At 63.5% G+C, this 18,043-nt stretch overlaps 3 protein-coding genes across 6 annotated transcripts; 2 read left to right on the forward strand and 1 right to left on the reverse strand.

Moving 5' to 3' along the window:
• Positions 1 to 259: 259 nt before the first annotated feature.
• Positions 260 to 3,711, forward strand: AP2S1 (adaptor related protein complex 2 subunit sigma 1). The gene is made up of 5 exons (XM_054052899.1): positions 260 to 344; positions 1,272 to 1,421; positions 2,454 to 2,567; positions 2,681 to 2,740; positions 3,472 to 3,711. The coding sequence occupies exons 1-5, from the start codon at positions 342 to 344 to the stop codon at positions 3,571 to 3,573; spliced, it is 429 nt and encodes a 142-aa protein (XP_053908874.1). The 5' UTR covers positions 260 to 341; the 3' UTR covers positions 3,574 to 3,711.
• A 973-nt stretch (positions 3,712 to 4,684) lies between these two features.
• Positions 4,685 to 8,425, reverse strand: FKRP (fukutin related protein). 4 transcript variants are annotated; one of them, XM_054052965.1, is made up of 2 exons: positions 8,351 to 8,425; positions 4,685 to 6,624 (listed from the first exon to the last, which is right to left on the reverse strand). In XM_054052965.1, the coding sequence occupies exon 2, from the start codon at positions 6,518 to 6,520 to the stop codon at positions 5,036 to 5,038; it is 1,485 nt and encodes a 494-aa protein (XP_053908940.1). In that variant the 5' UTR covers positions 6,521 to 6,624; positions 8,351 to 8,425; the 3' UTR covers positions 4,685 to 5,035. The 4 variants fall into 4 exon arrangements, with proteins under 4 accessions (XP_053908940.1, XP_053908938.1, XP_053908939.1 ...); XM_054052963.1 differs by having other exon boundaries at positions 8,300 to 8,359; XM_054052964.1 differs by lacking the exon at positions 8,351 to 8,425 and adding an exon at positions 7,841 to 7,869.
• Positions 8,322 to 17,479, forward strand: STRN4 (striatin 4). Its single transcript, XM_054052961.1, has 17 exons — positions 8,322 to 8,605; positions 9,748 to 9,851; positions 10,187 to 10,254; positions 10,400 to 10,463; positions 10,584 to 10,727; positions 11,240 to 11,357; positions 12,131 to 12,227; positions 12,336 to 12,410; positions 13,127 to 13,215; positions 13,670 to 13,827; positions 13,903 to 13,950; positions 14,030 to 14,151; positions 15,012 to 15,185; positions 15,267 to 15,401; positions 16,110 to 16,208; positions 16,325 to 16,411; positions 17,239 to 17,479. Exons 1-17 carry the CDS (start codon positions 8,456 to 8,458, stop codon positions 17,406 to 17,408), a joined length of 1,902 nt encoding a protein of 633 aa, XP_053908936.1. The 5' UTR covers positions 8,322 to 8,455; the 3' UTR covers positions 17,409 to 17,479.
• Positions 17,480 to 18,043: the final 564 nt, after the last annotated feature.

Genomic DNA, 18,043 nt, shown 5'->3' on the forward strand with positions numbered 1-18,043 from the left:
GCGCGGAGGAGGGAGAGAGTGGTGGAGGGAGCGCTCATGAGCAGAAGGTGAAGTAGCGCAGAATCGTTTAGTCGAACGAGGAGGGAGGGGCGGGAGTGAGGAGGAGCGCGCATGCGCAGAGAAAGTCCGGGAGGAAACCGACAGGCTGGCAGTGCGCATGCGCAAAATGTGGGGCGGGGCTCCGTGCCTCGCGCGCAAAGCACATTGGGAAATGTAGTCCTCGCGCGGGTTAATGGACGGCGGAACTACAAGTCCCGGCGTGCCCCGCGGCGGCAAGTTGGGCGGGGCTTAGGAGAGAGGGGCGGGGGAGGCAGCGCCGAGCGGGGCAGGGAGCGGCCGCCATGGTGAGGGGGGAGATGGGGGGCGGGGGGGGGGGGCTGATGGTGTCCTGTGAGGGGGGGGAGATGGAGGGGGGGCTGATAGTGTCCTGTGAGGGGGGGGGAAATGGGTGGGGGGCTGATGGTGTCCTGTGAGGGGGGGAGTTGGGGGGGGGCTGATAGTGTCCTGTGAGTGGGGGGGAGATGTGGGGGGGCTGATAGTGTCCTGGGGGGGGGGGGGAAGATGGGGGGGGGGGCTGATAGTGTCCTGTGAGTGGGGGGGAGATGGGGGGGGGGGCTGATAGTGTCCTGTGAGGGGGGGGGAGATGGGGGGGGGCTGATAGTGTCCTGTGAGGGGGGGGGAGATGGGGGGGCCACTTTTACCCCAATCCCCCCCCATTTTGCCCTCTCTCTGCCCCCCCTCACAGGACATTTTGTCCCTACTCTGCCCCCATGTCCCCATTTTGCCCCCTACTCTGCCCCCTTTTACCCCCACACCCCTGTTTGCCCCCTGCTCTGCCCCCCCTTCCCCATTCTGCCCCCTCTAACCCCCCGTTTTGACCCCACTCCCCTGTTATGCCCCTCAACTCACCCTCTTTTGCCCCCAAACCCCTCTTTTGCCCCCTGCCCTGCCCCCCAACACCCCCCTTTTACCCCAACCCTCCTGTTTTGCCCCCTACTCTGCCCCTCAACTCACCCTCTTTTGCTCCCATTCCTCTCTTTTGCCCCCTGCTCTCCCCCCCATTTTGTCCCTTGCTCTGCCCCCCCAAAACCCCTCTTTTGCCCTCTCTCTGGCCCCCAACCCTCCCGTTTTGCCCCTACTCTGCCCCCATGTCCCCATTTTGCCCCCTACTCTGCCCCCTTTTACCCCCACACCCCCGTTTGCCCCCTGTTCTGCCCCCCCCTCCCCATTCTGCCCCCTCTAACCCCCCGTTTTGCCCCCTCCCGGGGCAGATCCGCTTTATCCTGATCCAGAACCGGGCGGGGAAGACGCGTCTGGCCAAGTGGTATATGCAGTTTGACGACGACGAGAAGCAGAAGCTCATCGAGGAGGTCCACGCCGTCGTCACCGTCCGCGACGCCAAACACACCAACTTCGTGGAGGTAATACCCCCAAACTGTTCCCTTTCCACCTCAAAATATGCCACCACCGTTTCCCATCCGATGCTCCAGGATCAGGTTTGAATCTGGAGCTCCAGGATCAGTTTTGAGTCCAGAGCTCCAGGATCAGTTTTGAGTCCGGAGCTCCAGGATCAGTTTTGAGTCCAGAGCTCCAGGATCAGTTTTGAGTCCAGAGCTCCAGGATCAGTTTTGAGTCCAGAGCTCCAGGATCAGTTTTGAGTCCAGAGCTCCAGGATCAGTTTTGAGTCCGGAGCTCCAGGATCAGTTTTGAATCGAGAGTCTCTGAATCGGTTTTCAATTCAGAGGTTCTGGATCAGGTTTGAATCCAGAGCTCCAGGATCAGTTTTGAATCCGGAGCCTCTGGATCTATTTTCAATTCAGAGTCTGGATCAGCTTTGAGTCTGGAGCTCCCGGATGGGCTTTGAATCCAGAGTCTCTGGATCAGTTTTCAATCCAGAGTCTCTGGATCGGCTTTGAGTCTAGAGACCCCCAATCACCTTTGAGTCCGGAACTTCCGGATCAGCTTTGAGTCTGGAGCTCCCAGATGAGCTTTGAATCCGGAACCTCTGGATCAGTTTTCAATTCAGAGTCTCTGGATCAGGTTTGAGTCTGGAGACCCCCGATCACCTTTGAATCAGGAGCCCCCGGATCAGCTTTGAATCCAGAGCCTCTGGATCAGCTTTGAGTCCAGATCAGCTTTGAGTCCGGAGCCCCCGGATCAGCTTTGAGTCCAAGCCCTCTAGATGAGCTTTGATTCCAGATCCTCTGGATCAGCTTTGATTCCGAATCCTCCGGATCAGCTTTGATTCCAGATCCTCCGGATCAGCTTTGAGTCCGGATCAGCTTTGAGTCCGGATCAGCTTTGAGTCCGGATCCCACAATCACTTTTGATTCTGGAGCCCCTGACTCGGCGTTGCCCCAGCGCTGTGGTTTTGCCGCGCGTGGCCCTGCTCCGCCTCCTCCCAGTGCTCCCAGTGCTCCCAGTTCCCTTTTTTCCTCTCTCGCCCCTCCCAGTTCCGTAACTTCAAGATCATTTATCGCCGCTACGCGGGGCTCTACTTCTGCATCTGCGTGGACGTCACCGACAACAACCTCGCCTACCTGGAGGCCATCCACAACTTCGTCGAGGTGACCCCGCTGCTAATTAATGCACTAACGAGGGCTCCCTCATTACCCTCTCCCTGCTGACGATGCCCCCTCGTTACCCCGACTCTGCTAACGAGGCTTCCTGCCCCCTCCAGGTCCTTAATGAGTATTTCCACAACGTCTGTGAGCTCGACTTGGTCTTCAATTTCTACAAGGTGGGAAAAATAGGGTGGGGCATTTTTGGGGGGGTCCCTGAGCCCCCCCGACACCACTGAGGGGGTTTGGGGGGGTCCCTGAGGCCCCCCTGACAGCACTGGGGGTTTTGGGGGATCCCATGGGGGCAGTTAAGGGGAGCCGGAGACCCCGGGGGGCGGTTTGGGGGGGAACCTGAGCGCCCCTATACACCACTGGGGGGGGAATGGGGGTGTCCCTGAGCCCCCCGACACCACTGAGGGGGTTTTGGGGGGTCCCTGAGCGCCCCCCAACACCACTGGGGGTTTTGGGGTGTCCCATGATCCCATGGGGGCAGTTATGGGGACACTGAGACACCATGGGGGGATTTGGGGGGGTCCCTGAGGCCCCCCCCAACACCACTGGGATATGTCTTGTGGGTCTTTGAATGCTTTCTGATACCTTTTGGGGGTGTCCCAGAATCCAGTGGGGGGGGTGGTTAAGGGTACCGAATACCCCCTGACTCCATGGGGGGTTTTGGGGGGTCCCTGAGCCCCCCCTGACGTGTGAGTGGGGGTTCGGGGGGGGGCACAGGACACCACAGGGGAGGGGCTCACAGGTTCCTGGATGCTCCCTGGTACCACTCGGGGATTTGAGGGGTCCCAGAATCCAATCAGGGGGTGGGGGTTAAGGGTACCCCAAGACCCCCTGACTTCATGGGGGGGTTTTGGGAGGTCCCTGACATGTTGGGGGGGGGGATTTGGGGGGGCCACAGGTGTACACGGTGGTGGATGAGATGTTCCTGGCGGGGGAGATCCGTGAGACGAGCCAGACAAAGGTGCTGAAGCAGCTGCTGATGCTGCAGTCACTGGAGTGAATGCGGCCAAACCCCCCACCCCCCTTGGGACCAGGACCCCCCCTCGGGACCAGGACCCCCCCAAAACACCCCCCCGGGGGGCACCAGGGGCTCTCGGTGTCACCTCCCCACACCCATGTCATTGTGTCACCCTCCCCCCCGTGGCCCTTTAATGGTGAATAAAGGTGGCTGTGAATCATGGGGGGGGCTAAGGACAACTTGGGGGGGGGTCCCATGGGGGGGTCTCCAGGGTGGCTTTAGGTCTGGGGGGGGACTGGGGTGTCAAGGGGGTCATTGGAGGGGAGACTGGGGGTCTTGGGGGGGGGGGGGGGGGCAGGTTCCCCCCTGGGGGGGTTGGCTTTAGGTTGGAGGGGGTCTGGGGGGGGGTCTCTGGGGGTGACTTTGGGTCTTGGGGGGGGGAGAATGGGGTGTCAAGGGGGTCCTTGGAGGGGAGACTGGGGTTTTTGGGGGGCTCTGGGGGGGCCCAAGTCCCCCATGGGGGGGTCTCGGGGTTGGCTTTAGGTCTGGGGGGCGACTGGGGTGTCAAGAGGGTCCTTCGAGGGGAGACTGGGGGTTTTGGGGGGCTCTGGGGGGGCACAGGTCCCCCATGGGGGAGTCGGGGGGGGGAGACTGGGGTGTCAAGGGGGGTCCTTGCAGGGGAAACTGGGGGTCTTGGGGGGCTCCAAGTCTCCCATGGGGGGGTCTGGGGGTGTCAAGGGGGTCTTTGGGGGGTCAGGTAGTGGTTTGGGGGGACCAGAGGGTGTCAAGGAGGGGTTCAGGGGGTCTTGGGGGGGTGGGGTGGAGTCTGGGGACAGGTAGGGTGACAGAGGGACCCCTGGGGGGGGTATTGTCACCAAAGGGGTTTTATTGTCATCAATGGGGGGTTATTGTCATCGAGGAGAGGGTTTATTGTCACCGAGGGGAGTTTATTGTCATCGATGGGGGTTTTATTGTCATCAAAGGGTTTTTATTGTCATCGAGGAGGGACTTTATTATCATCGATGGGGTTTTATCGTCACCGAAGGGGTTTTACTGTCACCGGGGGGGGGTTTATTGTCATCGAGGAGAGGTTTTATTGTCATTGAGAGGAGTTTATTGTCATCAATGGGGGGTTTATTGTCACCAAAGGGGCTTTATTGTCATCAGTGGGGGGAGTTTATTGTCACCGAAGGGGTTTTATTGTCATCGAGGGGAGTTTATTGTCATCAATGGGGGGTTTATTGTCACCGAAGGGGTTTTATTGTCACTGATGGGGGTTTTATTGTCACCGAAGGGGTATTATTGTCACCGATGGGGGGTTTATTGTCACCGAAGGGGTTTTATTGTCACTGATGGGGGGTTTATTGTCACCGAAGGGGTTTTATTGTCACCGATGGGGGTTTTATTGTCACCGTAGGGGTTTTATTGTCACCGATGGGGGGTTTATTGTCACCGAAGGGTTTTTATTGTCCCTGAAGGACTTTTATTGTCCCCAAGGGGGGTTTCATTGTCCCCGAGGTGGAGGGGACACCCCCTCAGCTGCTCCTTCCAGCCGTTTGACGGCCGGATTGGGATATTCGGGTTTCTCGATGGCTCCGGCTCCGAACTTGAGCTCGAGGAAAGCGCGGGCGTTGTTGGGCGCCATTGCGGTGACGCCGGCGAAGGGCACCGGCACTCGCGGCACCAGGAACCTCTCCGGGAACTCCACGTCCTGCGGGTGCCCGAGCCACGTGTCTTTGGTCATCACGGCGCCGCGGGCGTAGAACGGCCACAAATCCACGTGTAAGCGATTACTCCGACTATAATGAACCCGATAAAAATCCCCTTCGGTCGCTTTCTCCCATAAAAACCCTTCGGCGTCTTCCACCGGCGCCGTCGCCGCCGCCGCCAACCACCGGCATTTACCCACATCTTCGCGGTAAATCCCCAAATCCACGTCGTAATCCCAAGGGATGATATCGCCGAGGCGAACGGCTCCCAGTAAAGACCCTCCTTCCAACCAGTACCGCACGCCGGCCGCTTCCAACGCCGCCACCACGTGCCGGGTGGTTTCCCGCAGCGCCCGAAGGCAACACGGAGGCGTCCAGCGCCCGGCGAGCAGGTACTGCGGCGTTTGGGCGTGAACGGTGCCGAAACAGCGCGCCGTCTCCTTGCCGCAGCCGTACCAGCGCTCGCTGCCGTCGGCCAACACCTCCCGTTTGATGCCGAGGTCGCGCATCAAACGCCGACGACGGTTTACTGCCAAGTTTTCAGCTTTCCAACGCCCGTGAGGGGATACCGGAGCTCGGCGAGCGGCTGGAAACGCCGCCGGCATCACCAAGAGCCGCCAACGGCGCAACGCCGCTTGGATGAAGAGCGCGGTGGGCACCGGGCGCGCCAAAGGGAAGGGAAGCGCCAAAAGGTCGCGGGTGCGAAGGAGTAGCACGGCGGCGCCTTCCACCGCGCCGCACGTCCTCGGCGGCGCCGCCAGTGAGGAGAACCGCGCCGTCCACTCCCGCGGCTCTACGTGAAGCTCCAAACACCGTACCGGCTTAGATCCCACCGGCGCCGCCACCAACCGCGCGGCGTCACCCGCCGCCTCCAACGCGTTCCGCATGCGTTCCAACAGTCCCGGCGCGGCGCGGGCGCCATCCGGTACCAAAGCCACGTGGCGGGTGTGGATGTTCATCTCGAGGCGCGGCGGCGGTTCGGCGGCGTCGGGGTGTAACCGTAAGAGCGCGACGCCCGCCGGTAACGGCACCGGTGGATACGGAGGCGTTTCGGCCACCACCAAGACCGGCACGGGAAGCGCGGCGAAAGAACGCGCCGTCCCCGCCAAATCGCTCTCGAAGTCTTCGAAGTCGCGGAGGATAACGGTGACGCCGGGGACGGCGCGGGGGGAGCGGCAAAGGGGCGCCGGCGCCCCCGGGTTCCGCCACGCGCAGAAGAGGAGGAGGAGGTTGAGGGCGATGGCGCTCACCAGCGCCGCCTGGCACGGCCTCACCCGCATGGCCGAGCCCTAATTAACCCCCTCCGGTTAATTAATTAACGGACGATGTCGTCCCGGTGGGTCGGACCGGGGTTGCCGCGCATGGGGTTGGTTTGGTGGCAGCGCTGAGGGGGAGAAAGAGGCATTAATTCGTTAACGAATGATGGCGTTAAGGTGGTGCCTTATTAAGGAGTGCGCTCGTTAATGAAGGGACTGATTAATGAGGGGGGGTCGTTAATGGGGAAACCCATTCTCCGCCCTCTCTCAGTTCTCTCCCCCCCCAAAAAAAGCGGAGCCCCAGTGATATGTTGCCATGGCAACCCCATCCCAGTTGCTATAGCAACGTTATAGGCCCCGCCCCCCTCGGGAAGGGCAGCCCCTATAGGCGCCATCCCAGAGACGGGGCGGGAACCTATGGGGGCAATGGCCCCCACAAACCTATAGACCCCCTGTAGGCACCCCCACGCCCCTATAGGCCCCCCAAAACACCCCTATAGACCCCCTATAGGCACCCCCGCACCTCTATGGACCCCCTATAGGCACCCCTGCACCCCTATAGACAACCCTATGCCCTTACACATCCCTATAGACGCTCCCACACCCCTATAGGCACTCTCACACTCCTATACACCCTTAGAGACACCCCTATAGGCAGCCCTGGGCAGCCCCACGCCCCTATAGATACACTATAGACAACCCCATGCCCCTATAGGCACCCCCACACCCCTACAGACACCCCTATAAGCACCCCCACTCCCCTATAGACGCTGCTATAGACAACCACAGACCCTAACACACCCCTATAGCCCCCCCCACCCTATACACCCCTAGAGACGCCCCTATAGGCACCCCCACAACCCTATAGACACCCCTAGGCAGCCACACGCCCCTACAGGCACCCCTGTACACCCCTATAGACACCCCATGATACCTACACGCCCCTATAGGCACCCCATGGCACACACACGCTCCTATAGACACCCCTATAGACACCCCATGGCACACACACGCCCCTATAGGCATCCCTGTGCACCCCTATAGACACCCCATGGCACCTACATGCTCCTATGGACACCCCATGGCACCTACACGCCCGTATAGGCACCCCCATACACCGCTATAGACACCCCTGGGTGCCCCCATACCCCTCAGCCCCCCTACAGGCAGCCCTGGGTCTCTTATAGCCCCTTATAGCCCCCGTACCCCTCTCTCTCTGCGTCCCCCGCAGCCCCGTGTCTCCTCTGGGCTCCCGTACCCCCTCCCATCCGCAGCCCCGTGTCCCCTCTGGGCTCCCGTACCCCCTCCCATCCGCAGCCCCGTGTCCCCTCCGAGCCCCCGTACCTCCTCCTATCCCCGTCCCTGCAGACCCGTGTCCCCTCCGAGCCCCCGTACCTCCTCCTATCCCCGTCCCTGCAGCCCCGTGTCCCCTCCGAGCCCCCGTACCTCCTCCTATCCCCGTCCCTGCAGACCCGTGTCCCCTCCGAGCCCCCGTACCCCCTCCTATCCCCGTCCCCGCGGCCCCGTGTCCCCTCTGAGCCCCCGTACCTCCTCCTATCCCCGTCCCTGCAGACCCGTGTCCCCTCCGAGCCCCCGTACCCCCTCCTATCCCCGTTCCCGCAGCCCCGTGTCCCCTCCGAGCCCCCGTACCCCCTCCTATCCCCGTTCCCGCAGCCCCGTGTCCCCTCTGAGCCCCCGTACCTCCTCCTATCCCCGTCCCTGCAGACCCGTGTCCCCTCCGAGCCCCCGTACCCCCTCCTATCCCCGTCCCCGCGGCCCCGTGTCCCCTCTGAGCCCCCGTACCTCCTCCTATCCCCGTCCCTGCAGACCCATGTCCCCTCTGAGCCCCCGTACCGCCGGCTGGCGCCGTTGCCTTGGTAACGCTGGCCCCGCCCCTCCCTTCCGGCTCCCTTTGTGGCAGGAAGCGCCGGCGCCGTGGCTCCCTTTGTGGCAGCCGCTATGGCGGCGGAGAGGGCCCCGGTACCCCCCGCGCCGCCGCCTCCCGGGCCGGGGCTCAGCCTGCCCGGTGTACTGCACTTCATCCAACACGAGTGGGCGCGATTCGAGGCCGAGAAAGGGCGTTGGGAGGCGGAACGGGCCGAGCTCCAGGTACCGGCACCGGGGGGACCCAAACCTGGAGCCTCAGGCCTTGACACGGGTCCCGGGACCGGAGCCGCCGCCTCGGGGCAGCGCGGGGAGAGAGACGGGATTGGGGACCCCCCCCCCCCCCCCGGTATCAGGGACCCCCATGTCCAGTATCGGGGACCCCCGTATTGGGGACCCCCAATGTCAGGGAGACCCACAGACTGGGGATCTCCGGTATTGGGGTCCCCCAAGTCCGGTATCAGGGACCCCCTGGTATTGGGGTACCCCCCATATTGGGGACCCTCCATGTCTGGTATCGGGGACCCCCCCACTCTCAGGCCCACCCCGGTATCATGGACCCCCCCCTTTGCACCCCGATATTGGGGTCCCCTTCATTGTTCTAGTATTGGGGACCCCTATGTCCAATATTAGGGACCCCCATATTGGGGACCCCCACGTCTTGTGGTCCGCTGGTATCAGGGATCCCCCTGGTATTGGGGTCCCCCCCGTATTGGGGACCCCCCCCGGTATCAGGGAACCTCCTGATATTGAGGACCCCCCCCCCCTTACACCCCGGTATTGGGGTCCCCTCCGTCACTCTGACATTGGGGTCCCCCCATATCTGGTTTCAGAGACCCTCGGTATTGGGGACCCCCCCCCTGTATCGGGGACTCCCCCTTTGCACCCCGGGATTGGGGTCACCCCCATATTGGGGACCCCCTCCTGGGCCTCCACCAATGTCCCCATCTCCCGTCTCCATATGCCTCTGTCACCTCTCACTGTGGCCCCGTGTCACCCCCTGTCACCCCCCTGTCATCCCGTCACCCCTTGTCACCCCCCTTGTCACCCCATGTCACCCCCTCCGTCACCTCTCTGTCCCCCGTGTCTCCCCTGTCCCCATCCCCATGTCTTTGTCCCCCTGTCCCCCCTGTGTCCCCCCGTCCCCCTCTGTCCCCATGTCTTCATCCCCCCATGTCCCCCCATGTCCCCCTGTCCCTGTGTCCCCCTGTCCCCCCATGTCCCCCGTCCCTGTGTCCCCATCCCCATGTCTTTGTCCCCATGTCCTCCTTTCCGTCTGTCCCCCTGTCTGTCCCCCCCATGCCCCCCTGTCCCCCCGTCCCCCTCTGTCCCCCCCTGTCCCCCTGTCTGTCCGTCCCCCCCCGCAGGCGCAGCTCTCGTTCCTTCAGGGGGAGCGGAAGGGTCAGGAGAACCTCAAGTCCGACCTCGTGCGGCGCATCCGCATGTTGGAGCTGGCCCTCAAGCAGGAGAGGTGGGCTACCAACCCTGACCATGGGCTACCGACCCCTGACCATGGGCTACCGACCCCCGGGCCTGGGCTACCGACCCCTGACCATGGGCTACCGACCCCCGGGCCTGGGCTACCGACCCCTGACCATGGGCTACTGACCCCTGACCATGGGCTACCGACCCCCCGGGCCTGGGCTACCAACCCCTGACTCTGGGCTACCTCCATAATGTGGTCACCAACCCCCCCAATTTGGCCACCAACCCCCCCAATGTGGCCACTAACCCCCCAATTTGGCCACGAAGCCCCCCAGTGTGGCCCCCAACCCCCCCAATTTGGCCACCAACCCCCCCCCCCAGGTCCAAGTACCACAAACTGAAGTTCGGCGCCGATCCGGCCTCGCGGCGATCGGAGGGTCCAGACCCGGGTGAGCATTTTGGGGGTACCTTTGGGGGGGGGTGGGTTTGGGGGTTCTTCCTTTTCCTTTTTGGGGTGGGCCTTGACTCCCCCATCTTTTTGGGGGGCCGCTGACCCCCCTTTATCCCCCCTTTTGTGTCCCCCCCCCCCCTCAGTGGCCAATGGCGCCGCGGAGGTGACGGTGCCGGAATGGCGAGAGGGACGGGAGCTGCTGCGCCAGTGAGTGATGGGATTTTGGGGGGCGGGGGTGGAATTTGGGGGTGCAAAAAGGATTTGGGGGGGGTTTAGGTGCTCTGGGCCCCCCCTTTTTTGTTGTGTCCCCCCCTTTTTTTCCCGTAGGTACCTGGAGGAGGTGGGGTGCGGTGATACCGTAGTGGAGTTGCGGTCGCGGCGGCTGCGGTCGTTATTGGGGCGCACGACGCCCCCCCCCAGGGCCCCCCCCGGGGCTCTGTTGGCGCAGAGAGTGCAGGAGCAGATCCAGAGGTGAGGAATTGGGCGGGTTTTGGGGTTCACTGGGGCCCCCCCAAATTCCAACAGGGTCATTCCCAGTCTTGGGAATACTGGGAGGAATGTTGGGGTGCGGGGGGGGGCACTGGGAGCCCCCCAATTCATCCCAGTGACTCCCAGTGCCAAAACACCGGGAGGGATTTGGGGGTTCACTGGGAGATTGGAGAGAGTTGGGGTTCACTGCAGGGAATTTGGGGTTCACTGACCCCCCCCAACTCGACACTGGGGGGGATTTGGGGGTTCACTGGGAGATTGGAGAGAGTTGGGGTTCACTGCAGGGAATTTGGGGTTCACTGACCCCCCCCAACTCAACACCAGGAGGGATTTGGGGGTTCACTGGGAGGTGGGAGAGAGTTGGGGTTCACTGCCCCCCCCAACTCGATACTGGGAGAGATTTGGGGGTTCACTGGGACATAAGAGAGAGTTGGGGGCCACTGGGGGGGTTTTGGGGTTCACTGCCCCCCAATTTCATCCCCGTTCTCCCCCAGGAACGCGGGGCGGGATTTTGGGGGGCTCCTCTTGGCACCCGAAGATGAGGACAGTGACGAGGACGAGGACAGTGACAGCCCGCGGCCCCCCCCAGGTCCCCCCGAACCGCGGGCGAAGGCAAGGGGGGGGTCCCCAAAACCTGAATGGGGTTCCCCAAAACCTCAGAGGGATCCCCCAAACCTGAGTGTCCCCAAACGCTGGGGAAGGGTCCCAAAAGCTGAGTGTCCCCAAACCCGGAGGGGGGGTCCCCAAAATCACGAGCTCCCTAAAACCTGGGGGGGGTCCCCCCAAAACCTTGGAGGGGTCCCCAAAACCCTGAGGGGGATCCCCAAAACCTGGAGGGGTCCCCAAAATCAAGAGCTCCATAAACCCAGTGGGTGTCCCGAAACTCTGGGTCCCCCCAAAAACTGGGTGTCCCCAATCCCCCCGGGGGGTGTCCCCAAAATCAGGAGAGGTCCCCAAAGCCCTTAGGGGGTCCCCAAAACCCTGAGGGGTTCCCCAAAATCCTGGTGGGTGTCCCCAAACCCTGGAGGGGGGTCCCCAAACCTCTTGGGAGGGTCCCCAAAACCTGAGTGTCCCCCCAAAACCTCAAGAGGATTCCCCAAAGCTGAGTGTCCCCAAACCCTGTGGGGGGATCCCCAAAATCAGGAGAGGTCTCCAAAGCCCTGAGGGGGTCCCCAAAACTCTGAAGGGGTCCCCAAAGCCCTGAGGGGGTCCCTAAACCCTCGGGGGTTGTCCCCAAACCCCTTAGGAGGGTCCCCAAACCCTGTGTGTCCCCCCAAAACCTCAAGAGGATTCCCCAAAGCTGAGTGTCCCCCAACCTCAGAGGGGGGTCCCCCCAAACCTTGGGGTCCTCCCTGACCCCCTGTGGTTTTGGGGTACCCCCCCAGCTGCCCCCCAGCCCCCCTCCGCCCGAGGACGAGGACGACTCCGAGGACGCTTTGGCCGAGTTCGACTTTTTGGGCTCCGGAGCGGCGCTGCAGCTCGGTGAGGGCTTTATTTTGGGGGGGGGGGACACCCCCAAATTTCTTTCCCCCCCTTCTACTATTTTGGGGGGGTCCCCCCCAAATTCTGACCTCCCGCCACCCCCCCCAGAGTGCCACCGCGACCGCATGCGCCCGCGGGACACCGAGGGGATCCCCCCAGAACCCCCCCCGCGAGGCCTCGACGGTAATGGGGGGACCCCAAAAATCGAGGGGGGGTGTTCCCAAAACTGGGGGAGGGCGTCCCCAAAACTGAGGGTGTCCCCAAAACTGAGGGGGTCCCTGTCCCCCTCGGGGGTTCCTATGTCCCTTGGGGGTCCCCAAAACTGGGGGTGTCCCCAAAACTGAGGGGGTCCCTGTGTCCCTCTTGGGGGGTCTCTGTGGTCCTTGGGGGTTCCTGTGTCACTTTGGGGGTCCCCAAAACTGAGGGGTATCCCCAAAACTGAGGGGGTCCCTGACATCCTCGAGGGTCCCTGTGTCCCTTTAGGGGTCCCCAAAACTGGGGGGGTCCCCAAAAATTAAGGGGTGTCCCCAAAACTGAGGGGGTCTCTGTGTCCCCTGAGGGGGGTCCCTGTCATCCTTGGGGGTTCCTGTGTCCCTTTTGGGTGGGTCCCTGTGTCCCTTTGGGGGTTCATGTCACCTTTGGGGGTCCCCTTGTCCCTTTGGGGTCCCTGTGTCCCTTTGGGGGTCCATGTCACCCTTGGGGGGGGTCCTCGTGTCCCTTTGGGGGTCCCCGTGTCCCCTCGGGGGGTCCTTTGGGGGTCCTTGTGTCCCATTGAGGGTCCCTGTGTCCCCTGGGGGGGTCCTTTGGGGGTCCCCGTGTCCCTTTGGGGGTCCCTGTGTCCCCTGGGGGGGGGTCCTTTGGGGGTCCCCGTGTCCCCCAGCAGCCGCTGCTCCCCGCAGGCTCTCTGGGGGTGTCCCCCCCCGATGGCTCTGTTCTGTCCGACCTCGGGGACCCCACGGGGCGGAGTGTCCCCAACGACGGCTGCGACGTGAGATGTGTCCCCAACCCTGTCCCCAACGTGTCCCCAACTCTGTCCCCGTGTCCCCAACCCTCTCCCCAACGTGTCCCCCAACACGTCCCCAACGTGTCCCCAACCCTGTCCCCAATGTGTCCCCAATGTGTCCCCACCCTGTGCCCAACCTTGCGCCCAACGTGTCCCCAACATGTGCCCAGTGTGTCCCCAATGTGTCCCCAACCCTGTCCCCAACGCGTCCCCAACCCTGTGCCCAACCTTGTGCCCAACGTGTCCCCAACGCGTCCTCAATGTGTCCCCAACGTGTGCCCAACGCATCCCCAACCCTGTCCCCAACGCGCCCCCAACGCGTCCCCCGCTCTGCTGTCCCCCCGCTGTCCCCCCTTTCCCCGCGCACCCTCAGCCCTTTTGCCGTCCCCGCTCCGCTGTCCCCGCGCTGTCCCCTGCCACTGTCCCCGTGTCCCCTCAGCTCCCGCCGAAGCCGTGGAGCCCCCGCTTGACCCTCCGCGGTCACTTTGACGCCGTGCGGGCGTTGGCGTTCCACCCGGCCGAGCCGGCGCTCCTCACCGCCTCCGAGGACGGAACCCTCAAACTCTGGAACCTCCGCAAGTCATCGCCCCCTAAAAAGTAGGTGACAACGCGGTGACACCGGGACAACGCCACCTCCTTTTGGCGCTGCCGTCACCTCCTCTCCATTTCCAGGAACGCGGCGCCGGACGTGGAACCCATCTACGCTTTCCGCGGGCACAGGTGGGGACGGGAGAGAAAGGAGGAAAGGGTTTTGGGGACACTTTAAGGTCCTTGTCACCGTGGTTTGTTGTCACCGCAGGGGCCCGGTGCTGGCGGTCACCGTGGGCTGTGACACCGCGCTGTGCTGCAGCGCCGGCGTTGACGCGCGGATCCGCGTGTGGCGGCTCCCGGATTTGGACATCGATCCCTACGACGGTTACGGTGCGGTCACGGCCACCCCCTTTCCTCTTGGGGACACAGGGGACAGCGGGGACAGCTTTCCTTTGGGCACGGTGGCATCTCTTTGTGGTGGTGTCACCACCTCCCGGTGGCCCCCGTGACCCCTTGACCCTGATCCCGGTGTCCCCAGTGTCCCCACGTCCCCTTGGCCCCGATCCCAGTGTCCCCATGTCCCCTCACCACCACCGTCCTTGATCCCTGTGTCCCTACATCCCTTTGTCCCCAATCCCTGTCCCCCCACATCCCTTTGTCCCTAATCCCGATGTCCCCGCATCCCTTTATCCCCAATCCCGATGTCCCCATGTCCCTTTATCCCTGTGTCCCCACGTCCCTTTGTCCCTGATCCCAATGTCCCCACATCCCTTTGTCCCCAATCCCCGTGTCCCCACATCCCTTTATCCCCGTGTCCCCACATCCCTTTGTCCCCAATCCCCGTGTCCCCACATCCCTTTATCCCCGTGTCCCCACGTCCCTTTGTCCCCAATCCCCGTGTCCCCACATCCCTTTGTCCCTTTATCCCCAATCCCGATGTCCCCACATCCCTTTATCCCTGTGTCCCCACGTCCCTTTGTCCCTGATCCCAATGTCCCCACGTCCCTTTGTCCCCAATCCCCGTGTCCCCACATCCCTTTATCCCCGATGTCCCCGCGTCCCTTTGTCTCCAATCCCGATGTCCCCACGTCCCTTTGTCCCCAATCCCTGTGTCCCCACGTCCCTTTATCCCCATGTCCCCACGTCCCTTTGTCCCCAATCCCTGTGTCCCCACATCCCTTTATCCCCGTGTCCCTGCGTCCCCGCGTCCCCCTCCCTCTCCGCGGTGGTGACACTGCCGTTGTCCCCAGATCCCGGTGTTCTTCGAGGGGTCCTTTGCGGCCACTCAGACGCCGTCTGGGCTTTGGCCTTCAACGCCGCCGGTGACCGCGTGGCCTCGTGCTCCGCCGATGGCACCGTCCGCCTTTGGGACCCGCGGCGCGGTGACGCCGCCGCCTGCCTTCGCACCTTCGACGCTCAGAGTGGTGAGTGGGTCCCTGTCACCTCTTTTGTCACTTCTTTGACCCCCTTTGGTCACCTCTTTGTCCCCTTTTCTTTCTTGCCAGAGCACGGTGTCCCCACCTCTGTCACCTTCTCGGCCACCCAACCCGGCGTGGCCGTCACCGCCTTCCGGACGGGCGTCACCGTCCTCTACGACGTGGAGGCGGCTCGGACGGTGCTGGTCATGGAGTCCCCGACTGGTGCGGGTCCCCAGGTCCCCTCTGTCCCCTTCACCCGGAGCCTGGTGTCCCCTGTGTCCCTGTGCCACCACTGTCTCTGATCCTGGTGTCCCCCGTGTCCCCTTGGCCCTGATCCTGGTGTCCCCTCTGTCCCTGTGTCCCCTTGGCCCTGGTGTCCTCCATATCCCCTTGTCCCTGATCCCGGTGTCCCCCATGTCCTCTTGTCCCTGATCCTGGTGTCCTCCATATCCCCTTGGCCCTGATCCCGGTGTCCCCCATGTCCTCTTGTCCCTGATCCTGGTGTCCCCCATACTCCTCTGGACCTGGTGTCCCCTGTGTCCCCTTGGCCCTGATCCCGGTGTCCCCCATGTCCCCCTGCCACCACCGACCCTGATCCCAGTGTCCTCGGTGTCCCCTTGGCCTTTGTCCCGGTGTCCCTCGTGTCCCCCTGCCACCACCATCCATGGTCCCGGTGTCCCCCGTGTCCCCTTGGCCCTGTTCATGGTGTCCCCTCTGTCCCCGTGTCCCCTTGGCCCTGGTGTCCTCCGTGTCACCTGTGTCCCTGACCCCGGTGTCCCCATGTCCCTGTGTCCCTGGTCTCAGTGTCCCTATGTCCCCCACATCCCTGTGTCCCAGACACTGTTGTCCCCTTGTCCCCTGTATTCTGGTGTCCCCGAGTGCGGTGTCCCCATGTCCCCTCTATTGCGGTGTCCCCGTGTCCCCTGGCAGGTGACACTCCGGTCAATCAGGTGATCAGTCACCCCTCGCAGCCGCTCTCCATCACCGCCAGCGACGACCGCAGCATTCGTTTCCTCGACAACCGTACAGGTGGGAGGGGACTTCGTTAGCGCTAACGAGGCCGGAGGGGGGGGGGGGACGGGGGACACAGAGGGGTTGGGGACGTCCCTGTCACCGCTGCCACCACCCCTCTTTGTCACCGTCAGGTCAAGTCGTGCACTCCATGGTGGCCCATTTGGACGCTGTCACCTGCCTCGCCGTGGACCCCAACGGCGCCTTCCTCATGTCGGGCAGTGAGTGGCACTGTCCCCGTGTCCCCATCCCTGTCCCCGTGTCCCCATCCCTGTCCCTGTGTCCCCGTGTCACTGTCCCTGTGTCCCCGTGGTCCTGTCCCTGTGTCCCCATCCCTGTCCCCGTGTCCCCATCCCTGTCCCCGTGTCCCCGTGGTCCTGTCCCCATGTCCCCATCCCTGTCCCTGTGTCGCCGTTTCCATCCCTGTCCCCGTGTCCCCATCCCTGTGTCCCAATTCCCGATGTCCCCTTCTCCGTCTGTGTCCCCATCTCTGTCTGTGTCTCTGTCCCCGTGTCCCCATCTCTGTCCGTGTCCCCATCTCTGTCCGTGTCCCCATCCCTTTGTCCCTATCCTTGTGTCCCCGTGTCCCTGTCCCCGTGTCCCCCCCCATGTCCCCCCAAACCACAACTGCTCTCTGCAGCTGTCCCCCCTCCTGTCCCCCACCGTCCCCCCGTGTCCCCTTTGTCCCCCCCCACTGTCCCCCCCAAACCACTCCTCTCTCTGCAGCTGTCCCCCCTGTCCCCTCCTGTCCCCTTTTAACCGTGTGTCCCCCCGTGTCCCCCCAAACCCAAACTGCTCTCTGCAGCTGTCACCCCTGTCGCCTCCTGTCCCCCCTGTCCCCCATGTCCTCCCTGTCCCCCCGTGTCCCCTTTGTCCCTCCTGTGTCCCCCCAAATCACGACTGCTCTCTGCAGCTGTCCCCCCCGTGTCCCCCCTGTACCCCTGTCCCCTCTGTCCCCCGTGTTCCCCCCTGTCCCCCTGTCCCCCCCCTGTCCCCCTGTCCCCCCCTGTGTCCCCCCCATCCCCGTTGAACCGTGTCCCCCCCCCAGGTCACGACTGTTCGCTGCGGCTGTGGCGTTTGGCGCAGGGTTCGTGCCTGCAGGACGTCAGCGCCCATCGCCGGAAGCACCACGAGGGCGTTCTCGCCGTGGCCGTTCACCCGCGGCGCCCTCTGAGCGCCAGCGCCGGCGCCGACGCCATCGCCAAAGTCTTCGCTTGACGGGGGGGGGCACAGCTAAAGCCTCTCTGTGCCCCCCCCGGGGCAGTTATGGGCTCTGTGCCCCCCCGGGGCAGTTAAAGCCTCTCTGCTGCCCCCCCCGGGGCAGTTAAAGCCTCTCTGCTGCCCCCCCGGGGCATTTATGGGCTCTGTGCCCCCCCCCTTGGGGCAATTATGGGCTCTGTGCCCCCCCCTTGGGGCATTTATAGGCTCTGTGCCCCCCCTTGGGGCAATTATGGGCTCTGTGCCCCCCCCTTGGGGCATTTATAGGCTCTGTGCCCCCCCTTGGGGCAATTATGGGCTCTGTGCCCCCCCCTTGGGGCATTTGTAGGCTCTGTGCCCCCCCCTTGGGGCAATTATGGGCTCTGTGCCCCCCCCTTGGGGCATTTGTAGGCTCTGTGCCCCCCCCTTGGGGCATTTATGGGCTCTGTGCCCCCCCCTTGGGGCAATTGTGGGCTCTGTGCCCCCCCCTTGGGGCATTTACGGGCTCAATGCCCCCCCCTTGGGGCAATTATGGGCTCTGTGCCCCCCCTTGGGGCATTTACGGGCTCAATGCCCCCCCCCTTGGGGCAATTATGGGCTCTGTGCCCCCCCCTTGGGGCATTTATGGGCTCTGTTACCCCCCCTGGGGCAGTTAA

This window comes from Cuculus canorus, chromosome 37 (genome assembly GCF_017976375.1).
Source record: "Cuculus canorus isolate bCucCan1 chromosome 37, bCucCan1.pri, whole genome shotgun sequence".
NCBI classification, from domain to species: domain Eukaryota; kingdom Metazoa; phylum Chordata; class Aves; order Cuculiformes; family Cuculidae; genus Cuculus; species Cuculus canorus.